This window comes from Aulostomus chinensis, chromosome 5, assembly GCF_037954235.1.
Source record: "Aulostomus chinensis isolate RoL2024-O1b breed Wild chromosome 5, RoL_Achi_v1.0, whole genome shotgun sequence".
NCBI lineage: Eukaryota > Metazoa > Chordata > Actinopteri > Syngnathiformes > Aulostomidae > Aulostomus > Aulostomus chinensis.
This window is the reverse complement of record NC_141324.1, coordinates 1,953,188-1,975,710: the sequence shown is the minus strand read 5'-3', so window position 1 is coordinate 1,975,710 and position 22,523 is coordinate 1,953,188. Positions and strand designations below refer to the sequence as shown.

Below are 22,523 nucleotides of genomic sequence, written 5' to 3'. Positions count from 1 at the left end.
GTCCAAAAATGATTACCTCAGTTTTATCTGAATTGAGCATTAAGAAGTTAGAAGACATCCAGGATTTAATGTCTTTCAGGCAGTCTTGCAGATGAGTAAGCTGGCTTGTGTCGTCTGGCTCCATCGACAAGTAAAGTTGTGTGTCATCTGCATAACAGTGGAAGTTGATCGAGTGCTTCCGGATTATGTCACCTAATGGGAGCATGTAAAGAGTGAAGCAGAGTCTGTTAGCACGAAATGCTAACAGACTCTAACGAATGCACAGCTGTCTAGCCACTAGCTACCATTATGGGGCTCCGTTTGGTACCACTGGCAGACTAGCGGAGTGAGTCATGACCCTCTCGGCTGGCTCACGTAACCCTGCTTTGAAAATGCAGCTTTTTAAACCTCCTGGAGTGAACGAACTGAATATTTGGCTGAAACTTGATCAGTCTGGATCTTCCAATGCTGTCCCATTGTGAGTCCATCCAGTTGAGCTGCTGATTCAGCAGTGATGGTTCTCTTCAAGCACCTTGGTTTTTTTAATGAAGGTTTACAAATTAAATCTATTATTTCTCAGATGGAAGGGTCTGACTACATGTGATGAAGACGGGAACAATGTCTGCATCTTCACTGCGGCCCTTGAACCAAGATTCAGAAAACTCAAGTTTCTGTCCACAGACGACACCCTGAGGGTGGAAATCAAACTTCGGACCCTTGCACTTGAAGCCAAACAAGTGCCAGTGAGGGAGGAGCCTGAGTCCCCAGTGGCCTGCCAGGTCACTCAAGAAGACAGAGGCCAAAGTCGGTCCTGGACACATTACTTGGTCAGGTGAATACCCGGCCCATGACCAGAGGGAAAGTGCTGTGAGGGACAAGGTGCTTGTCCACTTTGAACGCTTCCCACAGGACTAAACCGCTCCACTGGATTGTTGCACTGGGCATGAAACAGGGTTGGTTTCTGCACTGCAGAAACACACCCACACACACACACACACACACACACACACACACACACACACACACACACACACACACACACACACACACAGAAAGCCTCGCACTGACTGATGCCCAACTGAGTGCTTGGCTGTGTGCAAGAGCCGGTTCTCAGAGATGTGGGGAAAGTATCCAAACTCAACACACGCCACCAACCAAAGACACAGCACAGAAACCAGTCCTTACCCAGGACCGTGAGTGTGGCATTGGCAGAGACAGTTCCCGCCCTGTTCTTTGCAGTGCAGCTGTACACGCCCGTGTCTTCTGGCTTGACGTTCATGATGAAGAAAACATCATCGCCGGGCATGACGTGCATGCGGCGCTCACGGGCAGCAGGGAAGTCTGTACCCTCGTCTTTCTGCCAGGCGACCTGCGGAGTCGGGTGGCCCTCGGCGGAACACTCCAGCCTGGCGGTTTGGCCCATCCTGATCGTGCTGTCCCCGGGAGTCTTCACGAAGGACGGCAAGACTGAGGACAAAAAAAAGAGGGGTGACTGAGACAGTGAAGACCCGCTGTAGCCTGTGTCTGCATTGATGCGAAGTGGGTGTCTGCTGTTTCCATGTCTTTGCATACACACTGAGTGGGTGTGCCTGTCATAGCAGAGAAGAAGGCAGCGGTCTGGCACACAGTTAACGGAGACGCGACGCTACATGTACACTCCAGCTGCAAGACAGCCAAGTGACCACGCATAGAAGACACCGCCCCCGTGAGTTCGGACATGCAGTTCAATCAATTTGTCACCAATACCATTGCAGCAGAGATGGCGGCAGAAGAGAGAGACGACTTGTTAAAGGGGAAGAGAAGTCGTGGCTCATCCGTCAAAAGGCATGATTGTGAATCAGACAAGCAGAATGCAAAGAGGCGTTGTACTTGATGGAAGCAATGTCATCACACACATGCTAACAAATGGAGTGGCATGTCTTTAGATGCCTGTCTTGTGTGTTGCTCCGTTTCTAAAATGTGCAGCTCAGAAAGAGAGGAATAAAACTCCTCCAAACAGATAAGTTCTGACCTGAAGAAAGAGAAAAACCTACCGTTGACGATGACGCGGGCCTTGCTGGAGTAGGCGGAGCCAAAGTAGTTGGTGATGATGCACTGGTAACGCCCTTCATGGGCGAAGGTGACATGCCGCAGGTGCAGGATTGTGGTGTACTCAATAACACCTCTGGCCCCTCCCCCTACGGCATCAGATGTGGTGCCATGATGGGGGTCGCGCACGTGGGCGTACTTCTCCGTCTCCGCCTGGTGAAGAAGCTCCTGGTCCTTGCGCCAGGAGAAGGTCACGGGGGAGGAGCTGCTGCTTGCTGCCGTGCAGGTGAGACGCACGTTGCTACCCAGGACAGTCATCGCTGTCTCTGGCTGCACCGTGATCTGGGGCTTGAGAAGGTCATCTCGATGTAGAAAGAGGAGTGGCAGGAGGACAGAGAAAGGGAGAAAAGGCAGAGTTAGCAGTCGGAGAGAAAAGAGGTTCCCAGGGGGACGACTGAGATGACACCAGTTAGGACTTGATGAGTCTCAAATGGAAGCACAAAGCAAATATCTGGTCCAGGCTATACTCAAATGTTGCTCAGCAGGCGTCTGCTTGTGGAGCTCAGTGTGACTGGATTATAAAAAGACACAAGAGCAAACTCTGAACACGACACAAACAACATTTGCAAGGATAGAAATTACGTGGCCCACCTGTCCCTCCAACTCTGCTCCAAACAAACAAACGAGCACACACGCAAACTCCTCACCGCAAACAAAACTGCTGGATGGTGCCTGGAAGATGCTGGTACCCTTCAGGCTGTTGGGGTGGGCACAGGTGGCGTTGATGCCGGCCTTTAAACCACGTGACACCAACCACTCTGGGAGCCACCGGAGCCGGCAGTCACACAGGAAGCTGTCGCTCTGAAGGAGCCTGGGGAGGGGAAACGTGTGTTTCAGTGAGCAAGTGTACTGAACTGAGGGAGTGTGTTTCAGTGAGATTTGAGCCCAAAAATAATGTGTGTTTGTCTTTGAGAGTCAGACAACTCACAGACTTTTGAGGTTCTTCATCTTACTGAAGGCATACGGCTGGATGGAGTGGATAGCGTTCTCTCCCAAGTCCCTGTTGGGCCACAGCAGCTCATCAACAATGATCCATGATAACTGTCATCAGCAGGTGTCTGGCTTTTCTTAAAGCAGACAGGGAGATCTAGGAATCATGTCAGGAAAGACCTTTCAAAGAGTTCCATTTCTCTGACGAAATTCAATACGTGCTCCTTAACTCAGGAAAAATAGAGGCTTAAGTTGAGGTGGTGCTTCACAACGACACGATCAAACTGCTCACCACCCCCTCTCTGCCAGCTCCTCCCCTCCCTTACTCCCATCTCCAGTCTAGCGACAGGATGAGCTGCCGAGCGTTGTGGAATACTCACAGGTGTTCCAGGGTCTCCAGGCCGGAGAAGGCTTTCTTAGCCACCGACTTGATCTTATTTCCAAACAGAGTTCTGCCGTTTCCAAACAAGAAGGGTGTCCACAGATGATGAGAGACAGAGTGAGGGGGGAGCAGAGTGGGTCAGGGGATGAGGAAAGACAGAGAGAGAGAGAACAAGATGGGGAGAGAAGCACAATTAGCAAGACTGAAGCTGATAAGAGTAGGGGGGTTGAGGTATTGGAGATATGACCTGTGTGGAGATGAGCCAAGAGGCAGGGTGACTGGAAAGGTTGGGGGGGGGGGGCACCTCGGCTCCGCACTGCTCTTCGAAGACCACTTTTATCTTGATTAGAATTTAACAGCAATGACCCAGCAGAGTTTGTGGGGATACCCAGTAGGGCTGCAACGATTAGTCGACGCTGTCCACAATGAATTCATCGTCGACTGTTGCCGCCACACGCGTTTCTCCAACAGAGTGAGGCGTCTCTCTTGATTATCATCTCTGCGAGAGTCGCTCATGCGCAGTAGCGTCTCTTCTCTGAGCGGGAACATAGAGAAATGGCGGCGTCAACATCAGGTACGCGCACCAAAACTTCTCAAGTCTGGAGCATTCTAGCCTGGATACGGCGAATAAAAAGACTACTAGCAAAGGTTGCTAAGCAGACCTTGGTGTCATGGCGATGATGCAGGAACATTTAAAGAAGCCGTCGGGCAGCTGAAGGAAGCGCAGCCTGACTCTCCTCGGTGAGACTCAAGTGACATTCAAGCAGGACGGTTTTAGGACACATTGGACATTTTAGAAGAGTGTTGTCACTATAAAAGAGAGCTCTAGCGTTATGAGACTGTGCCTGACACACGTGTTTTAAATGAATGAACTCAATAAAAGATGTGTTTTTCATTGAACCATCTGTCTTGTTTATTGTCATTTGACACATAATTAAATCAACTTCATGCTAAATTTAAGAAAAATAATAATTATCCGATGAGTCGACTGATCGTTTCAATAGTCGGTGACGAGTCACTATTAAAATAGTTGTTAGTTGCAGCCCTAATACCCCTGCGACCCTGCGAGTGTGTGTGTGTTTCCAGTGCACCGCACTGCAGCCTACTTTGAGACAAGAAGCCAGTTGCCGTTTGTCTGATTTGGGGTCCTAATCCCCTCGTCCACCCTCACCCGCGAACCCTAACCCCTCCCCTGTTTCTTTTGCGCCGTACCCTTGACTACACAGGAAGAGGAGACATGGTTGGCTGCTTCATAGTGAAGACCCCAGAGATGGAACTCAAATGTCTTGTCACTGGACGAGGGGGCCGCATTTTCAGATTGTTAATTTGAAGAAATCAGTGCCGTCACAGTCACAGCGGTGAGCTTGTCTTGTCTGGGTTTATTGTCTTGTTTATTTCTTTGTGTTATTTTTTAAGAATTAATTTCCCTCTCATTTCAGTGCACCAGCCTCTCCTCCTGTTGTCGTCCTGCATTCCCCGGTCCTGTCAGTTAGCGTCCGCCCCGCCCCCTCTTGTGTCTCATGCTGCTGATTCCACTCTCCCCTGTTACGCCCCGCACACCTGTCCTCCATCAGCGTGATTCGCTCCTCGTGTGTCTGTGTCTCTGTCTTCACCTGTCTCGTCGCAGAAGTGTTGTTCATTGCCGACCACGGAAGCCCCACTGTCACAGTTGAGTCATTGTTATCAAGTCAAGAGCTTTATTTTGTCATTTTTACAGTCAGGTAAGAAGAAGTTATTGTCAAGATCAGTTTGAGTTCAGAAGTTTGTTATTTTCTAGTCTTGGTGAGGTCACGTTGTGATTCATTTTTTATTGTAGTTTTCTCAGCCCTCCTCTGTTGAGTGAGCGAGCTTTGCTTTTTTAGCGTAGCATTTAGTAATGGAGTAGCCAGCCAGGCATAGATGGAGCTTTATTTCAGCCAGAGACAGTCGTCAGTTGCGCTTTACCTTTGGTAGAGTAGATTTGGTTGGATCTCTTTGTGAAGATCTTTTCCCCTTTCTTGAATTTGTTTTCTCCCCCTCTTGGATCGATAGCCATTAGCCCGGAAGTCAGTGTGTGTGTGTGTGTGTGTGTGTGTGTGTGTGTGTGTGTGTGTGTGAGTGCTTGTGCGCGTGAGAGGCTTTAGGATTTTTCATAGCCCGCTCCTCTGACTTTGGTGAACAACCAATAAAGCTTGTTCCTATACTGCAATCCTGAATCTAGGTCCTCCTTTGAATCCGGTCCTGACAAGTGCACATGATTGAGGCAATATAAAAAGAACAAGACATTTACTTGGCTTATGGCTGCCTGCACGGCCCCGCCTCCATCCCATGTGGTGTCATTCGCAAGGCAGGTTTATTTGTACAGCACATTTCAGCAACGGGGCAATTCAAAGTGCTTTACAAAAAAGAAGCATAAAAAGACATTTAACATAATTAGAGAGAGTAAAGACAGAGAGAGACGTTCGACACAATTAGAAGAGTTACACTGCAGCTAAAGTCAAGTTAGAGATAGAAGCTGAACAGGCAGACAGACGTTACAGTGGAGTGAGACGCTGATCAGAGGCTCAAGTTTGATTTAATAATAGGCCACGGCAAACATAGGGGTTTTCAGCTGTGATTTAAAAGAACTGAGAGTTTCAGCAGACCTACAGTTTTCTTGGAGTTTGTTTCAGAAATGTGGAGCATAGAAACTAAATGCTGCTCCTCCGAGTTTGGTTCTGACTCTGGGGACAGAGAGCAGACCTGTTCCTGACGACCTGAGAGGTCTGGATGGTTCGTAACGTACCAGCAGATCAGAAATGTATTTTGGTCCGAAACCATTCGGTGCTGTATAAACCAGCAGCAGGATTTTAAAATCAGTTCTTTGGCAGACAGGAAGCCAGAACTGGAGTGATGTGATCTACTTTCCTGGTCTTAGTGAGGACTCCAGCAGCAGTGTTCTGAATCAGTTGGAGCCGTCTGATGGATTTTTTAGGGAGACCCGTGAAGACACCGTTACAGTAGTCGAGTCTACTTAAGATAAACGCATGGACAAGCTTTTCCAAATCCTGCTGGGACATCAGTCCTTTAACCCTTGATGTGTTCCTCAGGTGATAGGAGGCTGACTTTGTCATTGTCTTTATATGGCTGTTCAGATTCATGTCTCCATGACTACACCAAGATTTCTGGTTGGTTTGTGCTTTTTAACATAACAGATTGATGCTGAGCACTGACTTTTTATCGCCCTTCTTCAACTCCAATAACAATGACTTCGGTTTTATCTTTGTTCAGTTGAAGAAGATTCTGGCACATCCAATCATTGATTTGTTCAATGCACTTCCTTGGTGTTTGTATTGGGTTGTAGTCTCCTGGTGGTATGGTTACGTACATCTGTGTGTCGTCTGCATAATCATGGTAAGATATCTTGTAGTTTTCTATCATTTGAGTCAGAGGGAGCATGTAGATGTTGAATAGGAGTGGCCCCAGAATGGAACCTTGGGGAACCCCACATGTCATTTTTGTCCGCTCTGATGTGTAATTACTTACAGACACAAAGTAAGTTTTCTTTAAGTAGGATTCAAACCAGTTTAGTACTGTTCCAGAAAGTCCCACCCAGTTTTCCAGTCGATCTAGTAGAGTGCTGTGGTCAACCGTGTCGAAAGCAGCACTGAGATCCAGCAATTTTAGGACTGGAATACAGGCCGCTTTTAGGAAAATTAAGTCTTTGATGTTCGCCACCCCCCCCCTTCTTTTTTCAGATCCTCTTTCTCCCATGCCTCGATTTGCCATCCTTAGGATGCAGCAGGCTGCTTCTGCCAACACATGGCAAAAAGGGTAGGGTCAGAGTACGGGGGGGTGTGAGGCGTTTGAATTTGATGACTGAATGCAGCCCTCAATTTCACCCTCAATTTTCAACAACAAAGATGGGGAAGGAGGGGACGGGAGGTGTGCAGGCTTGGAGGAGAAACAGAAAGAATCTTATTGGGGAGCAAAACCCCTGCCAGCTCTTTTCTCATGTTCTGTCTCTTTCAGTGGCGCTCACACAGGGAACCATCTTGGCTGGACATTGTCTTTTCATCCTTCAGGTTGGCGACAGTGCATGGACGCTCAACACCAGCAACTCCATGCCCACTGTAATTTCTCAACTAGCCAACTTAGTTGCCTTGATGGAAACATTGATGAGAAAACTGATACAAGTGATTCACAGCATCTCTGTCTTGAATCACAAGAAGCAGGCAGAACCCAGTTTGGCCATGAAGCTGAAGTGGAATGGAATGATATCATAAGATGAAAGCCAGATTTAACTGGACAAAAGCTGGCCTCTGCCTCCACAGAATGATGGGAATGAACACAAGTCTAATTGCAGTTTCTTGAGCAAGCCTTGTAAAGATGGAAGAGGGGCCCTCCAAGTCATCGCTCAGCGCAAACTAATTCCTTTCCAAGTGAAGTGTAGGGTCCTGAGGAGGGAGTGATCGCCAACTACTGAACACTCTGGCCTTAATTTAGCTGGCAGCAGAAAGAGAGTTGGGAATTGATAGGAAACTTTTGGATGAGGACAAATGAGACAGCTCTGTCCTGTTCCTCTGATGGTCTGTTCTGACGAACATCAGGACAGGGGGATGAAAAGAAAGGGTTGATGGCAAAAGAGAAAACGGGGGTTGGGGATTAAAAGAATAGAATGAGGAAATACACTCACAGCTTGTTGAGGCTGTCCAATTCTGAAAAGGCCCCTCTGGTATCCTCTACTGTGCCTGAGATGTCGTTATGGTCCAGCTCCCTGTGGAGAAGGAGAGAAAAGAGGGTTAGGATAAAAAAGACGGAAGGAGGGAGGATGAGAACAGGGACAGTCTGCCAGCAGTGAAGCGTTTCACTGCCCTGACAAAAGCTGGTCTGGAAGTCACAGGTTGCCCACTTGCCCACATTCCCTCCGTCCCCCCATCGTCCGTCCGTCCCTTGCCTTGCCCAAGTGAGCCAACCGCCCCCGTGGCCGAATTCGAGGGCAGCCTGGCTTGTTTGGAGCTTTCACACCCCAATGCAGGCTCCTGCCCCATGCCAGCACGACCAGCAGCACAGGCCCAATTAAAGCTCCCCCAGCTCCTTTTCAGGGCCCCGCCTTTGCCTCTCCTCCCCACCAGTGACTAGATTAGGTCTGCCTCAAAGACACAGAAACCAGGACTGAACAGAGGAGAGGGAGGGAGAAAAGAGATGCAGACAGACAGAGATGTGCGTGTACTGGAGGATAATGAGGAGATGGCAGAATAAACTTTGCATTGCCGAGAGGGAGAAATGAGCATTTCTTGTGCTTTGAAAAGGTAGAGCCAACACAAACAAAGTGGGCGAGTCAAAGAAATAGAAACATGAGAAAAAGCTGAGATCTGGCAGTCCCAACTCAGCTCTTGGTACCACCCTCTACTTTCTCTGTAGCTAGTTATCTATCACCCAGAATGCCAAAAAAAAAGGGCCTCAAGCGTCTTGGCTCGTCACCCCACTGACAAAGAAGCTTCTCCTCTCTCACTGAACAGAAGCACCGCCAATAGGAACTTGGGAACCAAGACCCCAAGTCTTTCTCCTGGATTAATCACCTGATTCTTTCTTCTAGTCTGTTTGTGTGAAAGGTGGATCAGACGGAAAAGAAACCCGCTGCTAAAAAGGGGCAGGAGGGGGTGTCCTCGAGGGAACTGGTGACACGGAACCTTTTAAATTCAAATTTGTTGAGAACCGGCGTTGACAACAAAACAAGACCAAACAAAAGAAATAAAGAGACAGAAGGTAGTTGCCACCGAAACCTCAACAGAAGTGATGCAAGAACACCTTGTAAAAGCTATGAAAATAAAATGAAACAGAGCAGCTTGTACTTTCTGATGTCAACTAAAGGGAGCCTGATATCAAATACCACAGAGCAATATTCAGACATCGCAGCTCTCACTGCTCTCCAAGTGGCACATCCCTTGATTGTCCGTGGGAGTGAAGCACTCAAGCGGGGGTTGTTTGGAGTGATTTGGGTCTGCTAATGGCAGTTGGGGGGGGTACACTCACAGGACGCGTACGGCCTTGAGACCTCTGAAGGCTCCCTCGGTGATGTGGCTGATGGAGTTGTGCCCCAGACGGAGGGTCTGGAGATCCCCCAGGACAGCCAGACTGCCTTCATCCAGACGAGTCAAGTTGTTGTATGACAGATTCCTGGAGAGAGAGAGACAGAGAGCAAGACAGACAGTGCAGAGGAAAGGAAGGCAGACACCAGGACAGAGAGAGAGAGTAGGAGAAAGAGAGAGTGGAAAAAGGGGGATAAAAGAGAACTGTTCTGTGTGAGGTCTGGAAGGAGATGTCAGGCTGGCAAAACGGTGAGGCAGCTCACATCTTTACACTTCAATTTTATGGCTGAAATTGTTTTTTTGGTCATCAAGTTTTTCCATTGTGACTTTATTTTCTTTTTCACAAATTGTTAACAGAGAATGTGCTGAGCAGACCTCACAGCTCAAGAGAGGTGCGAGGGTTTTGACAGGGAAGAAAAGAAATTCTTGGTTGGAGTTTTACATGTCTACAGCCTCCATTTATAAGCGTACTTGGGCACGTGGTAAACCCTCATGTGGCCCGCAGCCCGCACATACAAGAGCATCCTCATTCCTATTTTTCTTAACAGGCTAGAGAATATACAAATGGGATGAAAACATGACATGGACTTCCAAGATGTTTCACTTACTTTAGGAATTTGGTGAAAAAGACACCTAAATGCACTCAGTTTTATAAAGCGCTTTTCTACCTTAGCAGCACTCCAAGCTCTTTACAGCGTCGTCTCATTCACCCGTTCACACACTGACGGTGGAGGCTGCCATCCAAGGCGCCGACCTACCCATCAGGAGCAATTTTGGGTTCAGTATCTTGCTCAAGGACACTTCAACATGTTCACCGGGGTCGGGGATCGAACCAGCGACCCTCTAGTTACTAGATGGCCACTCTACCCCTGAGCCATGCCGCCCACATGCTGAAGAGGTCGCAATGGAACCACAGGTTTGAGAAGCAGGTAAAATTACAATACAACCCCTGGGGATGGTCATGCGTTCAAAGGAATTAACAAAGGGGACTTAGTTTGTGGCACCATCAGATTTTTTTAAAGTCTGTTGCCGAGTGAATGTGGTGCATTAATGATGAAACACGTGGCCGGTGATCATTTTTTCAGAATTTCTGCGGAGAACTTTCCCCCTGACCATAAGGTGACGGGTTTAGAGTTTTTGAGCATGTCTAGGCACTCAAAAAAGGTGACTCAATTGTCAAAATGAGTACCAAATATAACAATAATAATAATTATTATTATTAATAATAATAACAATAATAGTTTTAGGCATTCACACCTGGCGTTAAACAAGGTCTCACTACTTGTTTAACAACCTAAGAGCATATTTTGCAGATGAGCTGTTATTCTTTATAAATTCAGATTATAAATCACAATATATTCCATAATGGCATCTTTCAGACAGTTGTCAGAAGAAGTATTGTGCATTTTGTTGCCCTCCCTGTGGCCCTTGCTGTGCGTCAGGTTTGCTTGGCCAGTCACGTGTGGAGATGACCAGCTCAGCCTAACCCTAACCCTGATAAGATAGCGTGACGGTATGGGTTGACTGGAGGACGGCCCGTTTAATTCCCCAGGAACTGATGGGAGGAAATTCTCATTCTTCAGCTGATGTGACCAGAATACAAGCCTTATTTTTTACATTAGACTAAAATGAAAGACTGTTTTTTTGCTTGTCTCCTAAAGGGTTTGCAGGAGGACATCTGGCATGAAAGCTTGGGTGTTCAGGCTAATTTACATGCTGGTACTCACAGTTCCCTCAGCTTCTGGCAGAACTTCCATCCATCAGAATTGATGTGGGCTATTGAGTTGTTACTGAGGAAAAGCTGCCGAAGGGAAGTCAGGCCATACAGGGAGCCAGCGTTCACCTCAGTCAAGCTGTTGTGGTCCAGGTAGCTGCATTAGACATGGAGCAACACTGTGAGAATGAAGGGATCTGGATGCAGGGAACTGTAGGATAAAATCACAGAATGAACATTCTTGTGCAGGCTAAATCTGGAGGAACCACTTCTTAAAAAAAAAAAAAAAATTGTAACCATGATGGTGTTATTTTATATGTAATTGCAAGAATTAAGCAGAGAATGTGAGATTGCAGCGATTGTCGGTACGTTCAAGTCAGGGTACAAAATTGTTCTTTTTATTTTGGTGATTAATGAGTACTCATTTCACAGTTTGTAACAGGTAGAGGCTTGCTCTCAGCTGACGTGCTACGCCCAGGTGTGTTAAGGAGAAGGGTTGGTTTTGGTATTAGCTGTGAGATGTTTCTGATGAAGATGTGTGCGCAAGAACTTAGTCTACTTGTTTGTGACAATTCCATTGATGTTCTGTTTCTTGGTTCATCTCTAATGGGGATGCATACAGGACTTTCATCTTGACCAGGTCCCAGAAGGCCCCGTCAGTCATCTTGCTGATGCTGTTTCTTTGCAGTTTGAGCACCTTCAACCGGGACAGACCTTGGAAGGTCAAACCCACCACCTGACGAATATGGTTCCTGTCCAAGTCACTGGAGGTTGGACGGAAAAAAACACAGAGGAAACACGGGGGAACATCTGTGAAACACTTGATCATACCTTCTGAACCGTTTCACAATAATGCCAACATTTAAATGCACAAAAACATTTTTCCTGTTGATTGAGGAATGTTTTGCTTTCATTCTCCATCACACCAAGGTCAAAACCAAAGGATTCTGTAGCCTGCATGCTTCATTTGGAGCATTTTCCTCTAATCTCATTATACTTGTATAATGACAATAAAAGGCATTCAATTCAATTCAGTTTTGCCATTAACAGCCCCCAGCTCAGCAGGCATTCCTCGGTGGTGTCTCTCCACCTGTCAGTCTTTTTTTTCTGCATATAGAGTTTGTGCATTTAGTGTGTGTGTGTGTGTGTGTGTGTGTGTGTGTGTGTGTGTGTGTGTGTGTGTGTGTGTGTGCACGCGCGCACAGGCCCCCATGTTAGCAAATATAAACATCCCGGCAGGTTCTTTTGTGTCTAAGGTGCAGTATCACCGACGAGGGGCCACCTCTCCAACTGTGGACACCTGGGGAAACTGTGGGATCCTCTTTCTTTACTAGAGTCCCCTTTGCTCTCTAGACTGGAGTCACCGAGACACCGGATGGACGTTTGATTAAGACGACGAAGCATGGTGCTGGCAATAAACCAACTATTTGAGGATATAAAAGAAGGCACTAAATCACTGATAATATAGCCAGTCAGACCTTATCAATCCACAGAGGTAAAATAAGCACTACACGTTGAGAGTTTTAAAACACAAAGATCAAGGTGACCGAGACATTCACCCTAAGACCCCTTTCAAACTGAAACGCGTGTCAAAGCGGCTTCTTGTACCTGAGTTTGCTTGGTATTGGGGCACATTCAAGCTTCAAGCAGACCAGGGTCTGAGCTCCCAACAGGAAGACTGATCTTATTGCAGAAGCCAAAGCTTTATTGAGAGATGAGTGAGCAGCTCTCGCAGCCCAGCCCAGCCTGATTTTATTTATGTATTTATTTTCCAGAGCTTCCACAATGACGGCCTGACAGGCGGCACAGTGACAAAATCAGAATGCAACAGGAAGGTCGCGTGAAACCTGAGACAACGCAGGTTGCTTTTTTCACATTGCAGGCCAACCGAGCAGAGCCGAGGCAAGCCGCTAAACACCCGGGTCGCTTGTAGGTTTGGTGGACGCCGGTCAAAATGCAAAGTCGACCCTTTCAGAGTGCACAAACACCCCCGTTCATCCGCATATTTGGTGCAGTGTGAAAGGGGCCTAAGATGCTCGTCAGCACTCCGACTCGCTTGTTAAATGGATGAAGTCCAGTGGTACTCACAGCTGGGTGAGCCTCGGAAGCTGGAAGGCTTTCACAGGAATCTGAGTGATGTGGTTCTGGCTCAGTGTCAGGACCTGCAGAGTGGAGCCCAGATGGTCCAGAGCACCGAGCTCCAATACAGTGATCTGGTTATTGCTCAGGAACCTGAACACAAAATTCCATGATCTTCATTTCTGCCTGTGTTCAGTAATGTTACTTACTTCTGTTTTCTTTGTTATTTTCCACCAATTTTATCAATACACATTATTCAGCTTTGGTAGGGAGATTTGGGATATATATATATATATTTAACAGTTTTTCTACCAAAATTATTGGTAAAATAAAATTCCCCTCAACAGAATTCTCATATATAGGATTGGACAGGTGTTGTATGTTTCCTGTTAATTTCTTTAAAATAATTCTATTTTCCATGTTGGGGAATTTGGACCTTTTTTGAATGGAATATTCCCAGGATTTTGCAGTCCATCTTCTTTGATTTGAATAGCTGCACTTGAATGATTTTCTGAGTTATGTACCATCGTCGTACTTACAAATCTCTGATCTGGAGGCCTTCGGGGAAAGAGTGCCCTCGTAGCTCCGTGATGTCATTGTTGCTTAGGTCCAGTGTTTCCACAGAGACAAGTTCTCCAGTCCGTCCACCATCAATACCATTGATCTTGTTATGATGTCTGGAAAATAACAATCATCAACAGAGAAAGACACTTGAAAAGCCTTTAACAAAACCTGATAGCCTGTGGCTACGTTAGGACTAAGACAATTACAGAACACTGCGGGGATGGCTACGTCCCGACAAAGTGTAGAATTTGATCGACACCCTTCATCCCTAAAGTGGTCATTAGCTATTAGAACAATCTAATGATTGAAAAGTTACTTTTTGGGTGAATCTCTACATTATACCCTGTCTGACCCTCTCTGTCAACAGCATCAGCTCGTTTGGGCATCAGTGTAAACATTTAGATCACACAATCAGTGTTGAGTGTCAAGTTGTCGCTTCTTGGGAAAGCAGTGGCACTTGAGGCCAAGCAAGCGGCCCACAGAGACGGGTACCGTCTGAAGCAAGCACCGCAACAGTGCTCTCAGCGCATGGCCTGAGCGTGTTTGAAGCCTGCAAACACAATCATAATGTTCAGAAAAACGGATTATCAGACAGCCAGTGACACTTCTGATAAAGACTTTGCTTCACTCTTGTTCCCTTTGATGTCTGGGGGCTTTATTCACTCTTGATTCCACCTAATTCCAAATCTCATTCACGTGCACCGTTGACCGTCTGATTAGCCTGAGTCCAGCTCCTTTTGACACTTCTTTTGGTGTTTGCCAAGTGCATCAGCGGTTGACACTAGCATGCCCATTCTCCTGTTTGTGGTGTCATCTTTGGGGATGATTGTTTGGCTTGTCCATTCTTGTCTGAAGCTGGTAGGAGACTTATTCAAAAAATCAGATCATCCAGCCACCCATATGATTTCTACGCTGAGCTGCTTGAAAGGTTCCCTTTGATGTTGCCGGGCTGGACAATGAACACAATGGGGAAAGTTCCTGCCACTCTGCTGTTGGTTTGTGACAATGATTTTTCTTTCCATTCTCGCACTTCTGCCAACTTCCTATGAACATGGTTTGTGAATACTAAATGCTGCTGTATTCAGTGAGGTGCAACAGTAGTGATAAAACCAGAAATTGTATCAACTGTTTTTAAATTCCTTGCACCTAGTCTTCCAAACGCACCACTTTCACACTCCAAGCAAATTCACTTCTTACTAAATATACGGGAAACTTCACATGTGGTTTACCAGACAGAATTTTTGGTACTGAATTTGTCATGAACATCAGTCCTTTCAGACCTCACCAGTATTTAGCAGTGTTGTGCCAACACAACCAGGAGAAGAGATTAATTCAGAGATTTTACAACTAATCTGAAGAAAGGACTTTCAGGCCTTCGAGGCCTAACACCCCTTTCTGAAGCCTGCATTAGGAGTGACCACACGCTCTTAAAACAAAGGGTCGTAAAAAGGGGATCATCTCTGGCCACTGACCCCCCCCAAAACTCGCGCCCCGCTTGCCCGGAAGTTCACGTGCCGCGACTCTATTGGCTGAGAGCCAGTAGGCCCCACAGGAAGTGACATCACCGGCCTAACCAAATAAAAGGGACCGGTCCAAGAAGGCTCGCCCTCTTCGGCTCGCCCTCTTCGGCTCTCCTCTTCGGTTCTCTTCGGACCTCTTCGCACCTTGGCCTGGAAGTACAGCGACGGCGAGAACTCCATAAGCAGACACCTCTCTCCCCCCGTCCACTCATCGAGACAAGACACCGTTGAGCCACACGACCCGCATGAACTGGTTCCCTGGTGAACGAAAGCTCGGCCAAGCTTGTTCACCCCTCCACCAGTAAACTCCAGCAGATCCTTGCAGGCTGCCTGCCGCTGTTTCTGCGAACCTCCGAACCGAGCCGACCCGCGCTCTGGATCAACAGAGATTCAATTCCTTATCGTCCTACCGGACCAAGTAAGGATTTCCCTAACTGGGCATTTTCTGGGCAGAGAAACAGCTTAGTTGTGTTTATATAGTGTCTATGAATGCACTGTTTTTGTGACGGACGTCCTGTGAACAGCAGATACTATTGTATGGCATTACGCTGTATCTACTAATGTTGATTGTTAATAACTGTAACGTTTCAAGAAGGTGCTACATAATATTGATTCTGCACAAGTGCGTTAACACACGTTTTTGGGTTTACTTCTGTCTTTCCTCTCTCTCTCTCTCTCTCTCTCTCTCACTGAGCCATTCAGCTTACTAACTGACTGCTCCGCGTTTTATACCTTCACGGTGCTAACTAGCGGCTAGCTGGCCTCAGCTGTTAGCCAAAACTGTTAGCCTCCACTGTCTACGCTAAGTGGTTGCTAGGCAACCAGGTTCCACCCTCCCCTCCTCCTTCTCTCCTTCCCACACACACGCACACACGCACGCACACACACACACACACACACACACACACACACACTCCTTCACTCACACGCTCACACATATCACTTTATATCTTTTGGTTAGATAGAGCCGTTATATCAACGTGTTGCTGATCGATTGATGCATTGTGTTTAATGAACACTTTTATTTGTAAGAGAGAAGTCGTAGTGTCTTTTGTGTACAAAACTGTGGTCACGTGTCCAAGTGGTGGCCAGCGCTCGGATCTCAAGATCAGAGTTGTCCCTATTTAGTTGATATTACTGAATATTGACTGTTTAGTGGATAAACTGTTTGAGACTGATAACTTTTCTCAAACTTGGTCAACATTTTAGTTTCCCTGAACTCATCAGGGTGGTGCCCTGAATAATTAATATTTAATATTAATTAGTAAATGTATTCAGTAATCAATAGTTATATTCATACTTATTGATGATTATTCTTTTAGACCAAATCGCTCTTCAGCGCACTACAGCTGAGAGAGAGACACATTTGAAGAATGCACGGAAGTCAGACAGTAGCAGCCACATGGGAGAAGTTCACTGTTGATGAGTGGCTGAAATCAAATTCTTGACCTATCTGCTGTGTGTGTGCTTGTGTGTCACTGTCTCACACAAGCTTGAATTCCAGACCATCCTCCATGGGTGGCACAAGAACACTAGAGGGCTGGCAGAGGCATCTCTCTGACAAAAGAGAGAATGTTGAGGTGATCTTCTTCTAAATGGCTGATATCATGCATTTTAACCTTTGTAGGTGTCATCCTGAAGATCGAAAGAAGGAGTTTGAAGTAATTTGGAGTCGAGATTCTTGAGAAACTTTAGAAAAGCATCTGTGATGTTTGGTGGTTATTCTAGGGCAGGGCAACATTGTCATGATGTCAGTGACATTGACAGTCCATCTACGAATATATGGAGAACACTCTGGCCCTACAGAGCCCGCATATTATCCACCCAGGTTTGAGGACAACATGGCTATACATATCACTGGTGGTCAGGTTTGAAAGGGGGCCAGAGAAAACTCCCCAGCCTGACCTCATTTTAGCAGACAGGCAATTTTGCGACCTCAGCTTGTGTAATTGAGTACCATAGATGTGAATAATTGTCTGTGTATCATTATTTCTGTATTTACATTTATCCATAGCCAATAGTTTTTAGTAGGACTCAATGCTTTATAGGTTAGAAGTGGCCACATGGGCCGGCTTGCTACCACACCTTGCCTTCCTCGTGGCAAACAAACAGCATTTTGTTCTGCAGAGGATTTTTGCAAGAGGGAAAAGGAAAGTAAGGTAGAGGAAATGCTATCTGCTATGCTAGCAGATCTGAATAGTATGTGACCACTTGCAAGATCTGTGAGCAATCTGTTTAAAGAAGGACTATGGTGTGAGTGCTGGAGTGGGACTGCTGTAAATTGAACTATGTCACGAGTCATCAGTATCCTTACTCCAGCCCCTGAATTTGAATTTTCAAATCTTTGAAAACAAATTCAGGGGCTGGTCTTTGGACCTCCCTGCTCGCCAACAACTGGGTGGTTTGTGCTGATGATCCCCAGCCCAGAATAGCCACAGGTGGGTGATTCACGTTGAGGTTTGCCACTGGCTCCAATGTCTGTGGTTACACATGAGATATAAAGTCCTGCAAGTGACGACCAACTTACCAGCCCATTAACACTAGATCCTTATGAAACAAGCACAGCGCTGGTTGGATTTAACTTTGGGAGTAACCAAGTATACACATTGATCTTCCTTCCTTTGCCTCGCACTACCCTCCTGCAGCCTCTTTTATTACTCCCTCTAAACTATTCTGCTTTCGCCGCACGATGATGTCACCCTGATCTGACGCTTTACACATGCCTTATCCCTTCCTCCATGCCTCATCCTTCTTACCCTGCTCTGTTACCCATTTTACTGTAAGCCATGTGACTGACAGCTGCAGCTGCAAGTGCTTCAGTGAGCCTTCACTTTTCCTGCGTGGCTTTGTAAATATCCGACCCTCCCTCTGGCCTGCTTGAAGATCAGGCCCACAGGCCTTCCCCTAGCAACAGGCTTCGAGTCAAGCCCAAAAAAGACACCCCCATCATTTGGAGGGGCTGCAATTCGGCAATTTGAACTTGTTCCAGTCTGTTTTGTATTGAATGCAAACTGCCAGCTACACTGGACACAAAAGATCCAAACTAAAAGAAAAATAATTCAAATGACACAATGCTTCGGAAACATGACACATACATCTCGAATCTTTCCTTACTAACCAGTGGAGCTGGGTATCACCACTGACCTCCCGATACGATACGATTCCACTGGGTCCCAAGTCGATGCGATTTCCGATACGATTCGATCCAATATACGATACAATATTTTAGTTCCAATACCAATTTTGCTTTGGTAATGGAAGACATTCTCAAAGGACTAATGCTGTAAATTTAATTGTAAAAGTAACCCTCTACCCTGCTGCATCATTAAATATTAATATTTACATTGAGAACTGACCATTAAACAATAGTTGTACAATATCATGCACTTTTTATTTAAATATTTGACCGTCATTCAAAACAAAAGGGCAACTTAGACTTCCACAAACCGTCAGCAGCTCAGCAGGATGACTCGCGGTGTGGCGAGCTTCAATCGCCCGCGTTTGTCAACGTGGGACATGAGGGACCAGTGACTGTCAGTGTGCTGAGAGGTGATGGTCAAGCAGGAATCGTAGCTCTGCTTGTCCAGCTGTCACCAGCTATGGCAACTCTCTCTGCTGATTTCAGTGCAGTTGTGACGTTGTTTTTAACTTCTCTGTACATCTTTGAGATTGTGACTTGACTCAGTTGTTTTTAACTTCTCTGTACATCTTTGAGATTGTGACTTGACTCAGTTGTTTTTAACTTCTCTGTACATCTTTGAGATTGTGACTTGACTCAGTTGTTTTTAACTTCTCTGTACATCTTTGAGATTGTGACTTGACTCAGTTGTTTTTAACTTCTCTGTACATCTTTGAGATTGTGACTTGACTCAGTTGTTTTTAACTTCTCTGTACATCTTTGGGATTGTGACTTGACTCAGTTGTTTTTAACTTCTCTGTACATCTTTGGGATTGAGACTTGACTCAGTTGTTTTTAACTTCTCTGTACATCTTTGAGATTGTGACTTGACTCAGTTGTTTTTAACTTCTCTGTATATCTTTGGGATTGTGACTTGACTCAGTTGTTTTTAACTTCTCTGTACATCTTTGGGATTGAGACTTGACTCAGTTGTTTCCGTGTCGGTAGCACATAGCATGGTTCCAGTGTCTGGACGAGGGGTCTGAAGCCTACATTTTCTACCACTCAGGATGGTCTGAGGTCCTTGCAGATCAAAACTGCCAGAGCCAAAGTGATGTTCTCTGCACGTGGAGGCGTGGATGGAAACTTGGTCCCAAATGCTGTCTCCAGCGAGGGTTGTTGCAGGGACTTGTAGTTTCCTGGTTGCTGAGTGTCCTCTGGGTGATGCCTCGTCACATGGCTCCAGAGATTAGTTGTATTTCCATTCCGTTCACTTCTACTTTGCACATTTTGCGCACAGCATTATTTTTGTCAAGTTGGGCGCAGTTTTCTTGCTTCTTAAAGCCGAAGTGCTGCCACACACCGGCTCTTAAATTTGCCGGATATTAAAGTTGCGCTTCCGCCATCTTGTTGTTCTCTGATCGGAGGCACGTGGCCTGGATCCCGCGAGATCTGATCATCTGACCGCAGTAACGCTGCACTACGCACTAAATCACGCCAGACTGAAGGGGCAAACAAAACAAAAAAATAAACGGGTAAAATCTAATTTACTTTAAAAGATCGATACTGGGATTTATGTATCGATAATCTTTCCTACAAATGTATATGATAAAATATCGGGATTTAGACATTTTTAACCCACCTCTACTAACCAGAGCAGAATTAGTCTGACAATGCATCATGATGAATGCTGAGAAGGGGGCAGATGACACACTGAGAGGCAAAGGTGTGACTCCCCCGTTGCTCACCAATGAAAATGATATGATGATGACCAGTGTTACAGGAAGCAGCAGCTGCAAGCTTTCAGGCAATAGGCTTGTATGCTAGCAAGGTGCAAAAGAAAATACAGAGTGAAGCTAATCGTGAGCACTAGAATGACTGTTGGGTTAGTCTTTATAGTTTCAGGATGGGTGAGTTTTAAGAATGTTCACTGGTGAGACAGGAAAACAATGTGGCACTCTGGAAATCGCCAGCCCATTCAACAGATGGAAAACTGACATGGTTGACTGTTGAATCTTAAATATCCAATAAAAGCTGATAGGATCTTATTCCATGTAATCTAACAGCTCCGGGACTTTGACATTCATCTCCGAGACTATTTTGGTCTTCCTGGGACAGCCTTTCACTGGCTTGCATTCCTAAAGACATTCTTCAGTAATACAAAAAAAATATCTGTGTATGGATAACATTGACTACTTTAATACTTTAAGTGTTGAATGAAAAATAAGCTCTGACTCAGAAGAATCTGGAGTATCATCTACACTTCAAGAACTTCACATTTATGATTACGGTCACAAAAATTAAGGAATCAATTCACTACCTTCCAAACTGCAGCATGTAAAACATCCAAAAACTGCCATTTTCCATCAAAATTTACTTTCGGCAATGTAAAACTTGATGTGCTGTTGATGGAGTACTGGGCTCACATTTGTGACAAACACAGAACACACACACCCTTCCACATAGGGCAGTAAATATCCAGTGAGATGCCAAAGCAGGCAGTCCCCACAGCCAGCTAATACGACGAGTTATTTACTTGACAGCATGCTAATCGCTCAAGACAGAACTCCATACTCATGCCAATAGAGCTCAAGTGGAATTTTGAGGTTTTTTTTAATACATTTTCATATAATCGGTCACATTCGTCACTTTACATTTCGCAGCCTCTCAAATGCTAATGCAGAGTTACCTAAAGAGTTTGCATCCTCGACAGACGTCATGTGACTATTTCAAGAACATTTCAAAGAGGCCACTGACCTAAGAACACAGTAACAGAGAACCAGATCAGTCTGGTACCATGCTAAGGAAGTAGTAAGAATGGCAGTACTCACAGGTAGAGTGATACAATGTCAGAAGCAGCCTGTCCTAAATCTGGTATGGAGGTCAGCTCATTGTGGTTCAGCCACCTGAAAGAGACAACGGCACAGTCGTTGTTTATTGTGACCTGGAGGAAAATAGATGATGTTGTGTTAGGAGGTGTGGCACTTAACAAAATAAATTTTAATAAGTCAGAGGCAATGCCACTGGGTCAAACACATCACACTCTTCCCCCTGGTTTATCACCTTTCCGATGGGCAACACAAGGCTTTGTTTATCTAGGTATATTTGTCACTCCCGTGCTTCAAAAAATGTACAAAACCAATTTCCAACCTCTTCTTAAACGCATCCATGATGACTTGGATAGATGGGCCTCGCTACCACTCTCAATGTTGGGAAGAATCTCCTTGATAAAAATGAACATTTTGCCGAGACTGCTTTACCAATTTCAGATGATTCCCATCCTACTAAACAATAACACTATCAAACTTATAAATAACTGGTTTAGGACATATATCTGGAACCATAAGAGACCACGACTTAAGTTAGCAAGGTTGCAGTTGCCATCAGATAAAGGAGGCATGGCAGTCCCCAACATCAAATTATACCAGTTGGCTTCTCAATTTCGGTATTTGGTAGACTGGGTACGAAATGACCCAAACTCTGTCTGGTTAGATATTGAAACATACAATTTGGGAAAACCAATAACACTAGCTAGTCTCCCTTTTATTTTGAACCGAAAAGACTCGGAGATTGTGGAGGACAATTTTATTGTCAAATCTACACTAAAGGTTTGGGATATGATTAAAAAAATGGGAGAAGAGAATAGGTGTTTTATCACCAATTACCCCAATACAGAAAAATTCAGATTTTCTCCCAGGAATGATGGACAATGTTTTTTCTTTATGGGAGAAGGCAGGTATTAGAACTTTAAAGGACTTATTTGAAGGAGGTAGAATGATGTCTTTTGATCAACTAAGACTAAAATATAAACTACCCCAAACACACTTTTTTAGGTTCCTACAAGTGAGAAGTTTTATTCAGAATCAAACTGAGTGCAGATTTAATTTGGAACTGTCACCCACTGAACATCTACTTGATAAAATACATAACAATAAGTTTATAGTGAGGCGTTGCTATGAGGCCCTCTCTAAGTCCTGTAAAGTAGATCATGACATCCTACAAACGTGGGCTCAGGACCTTGGGGTGGTGATGGATGAGGATACACGGACAAGTAAATGGGAGAATGCTAACAACATATCCATATGTAACAGAACAAAAG

General features: G+C 45.5%; 1 protein-coding gene across 2 annotated transcripts in view; it reads right to left on the bottom strand.

Moving 5' to 3' along the window:
• Positions 1-22,523, bottom strand: part of LOC147260864 (leucine-rich repeats and immunoglobulin-like domains protein 1) — a 36,067-nt gene that overhangs the window by 3,434 nt on the left and 10,110 nt on the right. For both annotated transcript variants that reach the window (XM_086205118.1, XM_086205119.1), the window contains exons 4-15: positions 21,256-21,330; positions 13,762-13,899; positions 13,232-13,375; positions 11,764-11,907; positions 11,157-11,300; positions 9,374-9,517; positions 8,034-8,114; positions 3,378-3,449; positions 2,996-3,067; positions 2,715-2,878; positions 2,013-2,369; positions 1,165-1,446 (exon numbers count right to left, since the gene is read on the bottom strand). In XM_086205118.1, coding sequence (XP_086061244.1) covers positions 1,165-1,446; positions 2,013-2,369; positions 2,715-2,878; positions 2,996-3,067; positions 3,378-3,449; positions 8,034-8,114; positions 9,374-9,517; positions 11,157-11,300; positions 11,764-11,907; positions 13,232-13,375; positions 13,762-13,899; positions 21,256-21,330 — 1,817 coding nt within the window. The remainder of the gene's footprint in view (positions 1-1,164; positions 1,447-2,012; positions 2,370-2,714; positions 2,879-2,995; positions 3,068-3,377; positions 3,450-8,033; positions 8,115-9,373; positions 9,518-11,156; positions 11,301-11,763; positions 11,908-13,231; positions 13,376-13,761; positions 13,900-21,255; positions 21,331-22,523) is intronic.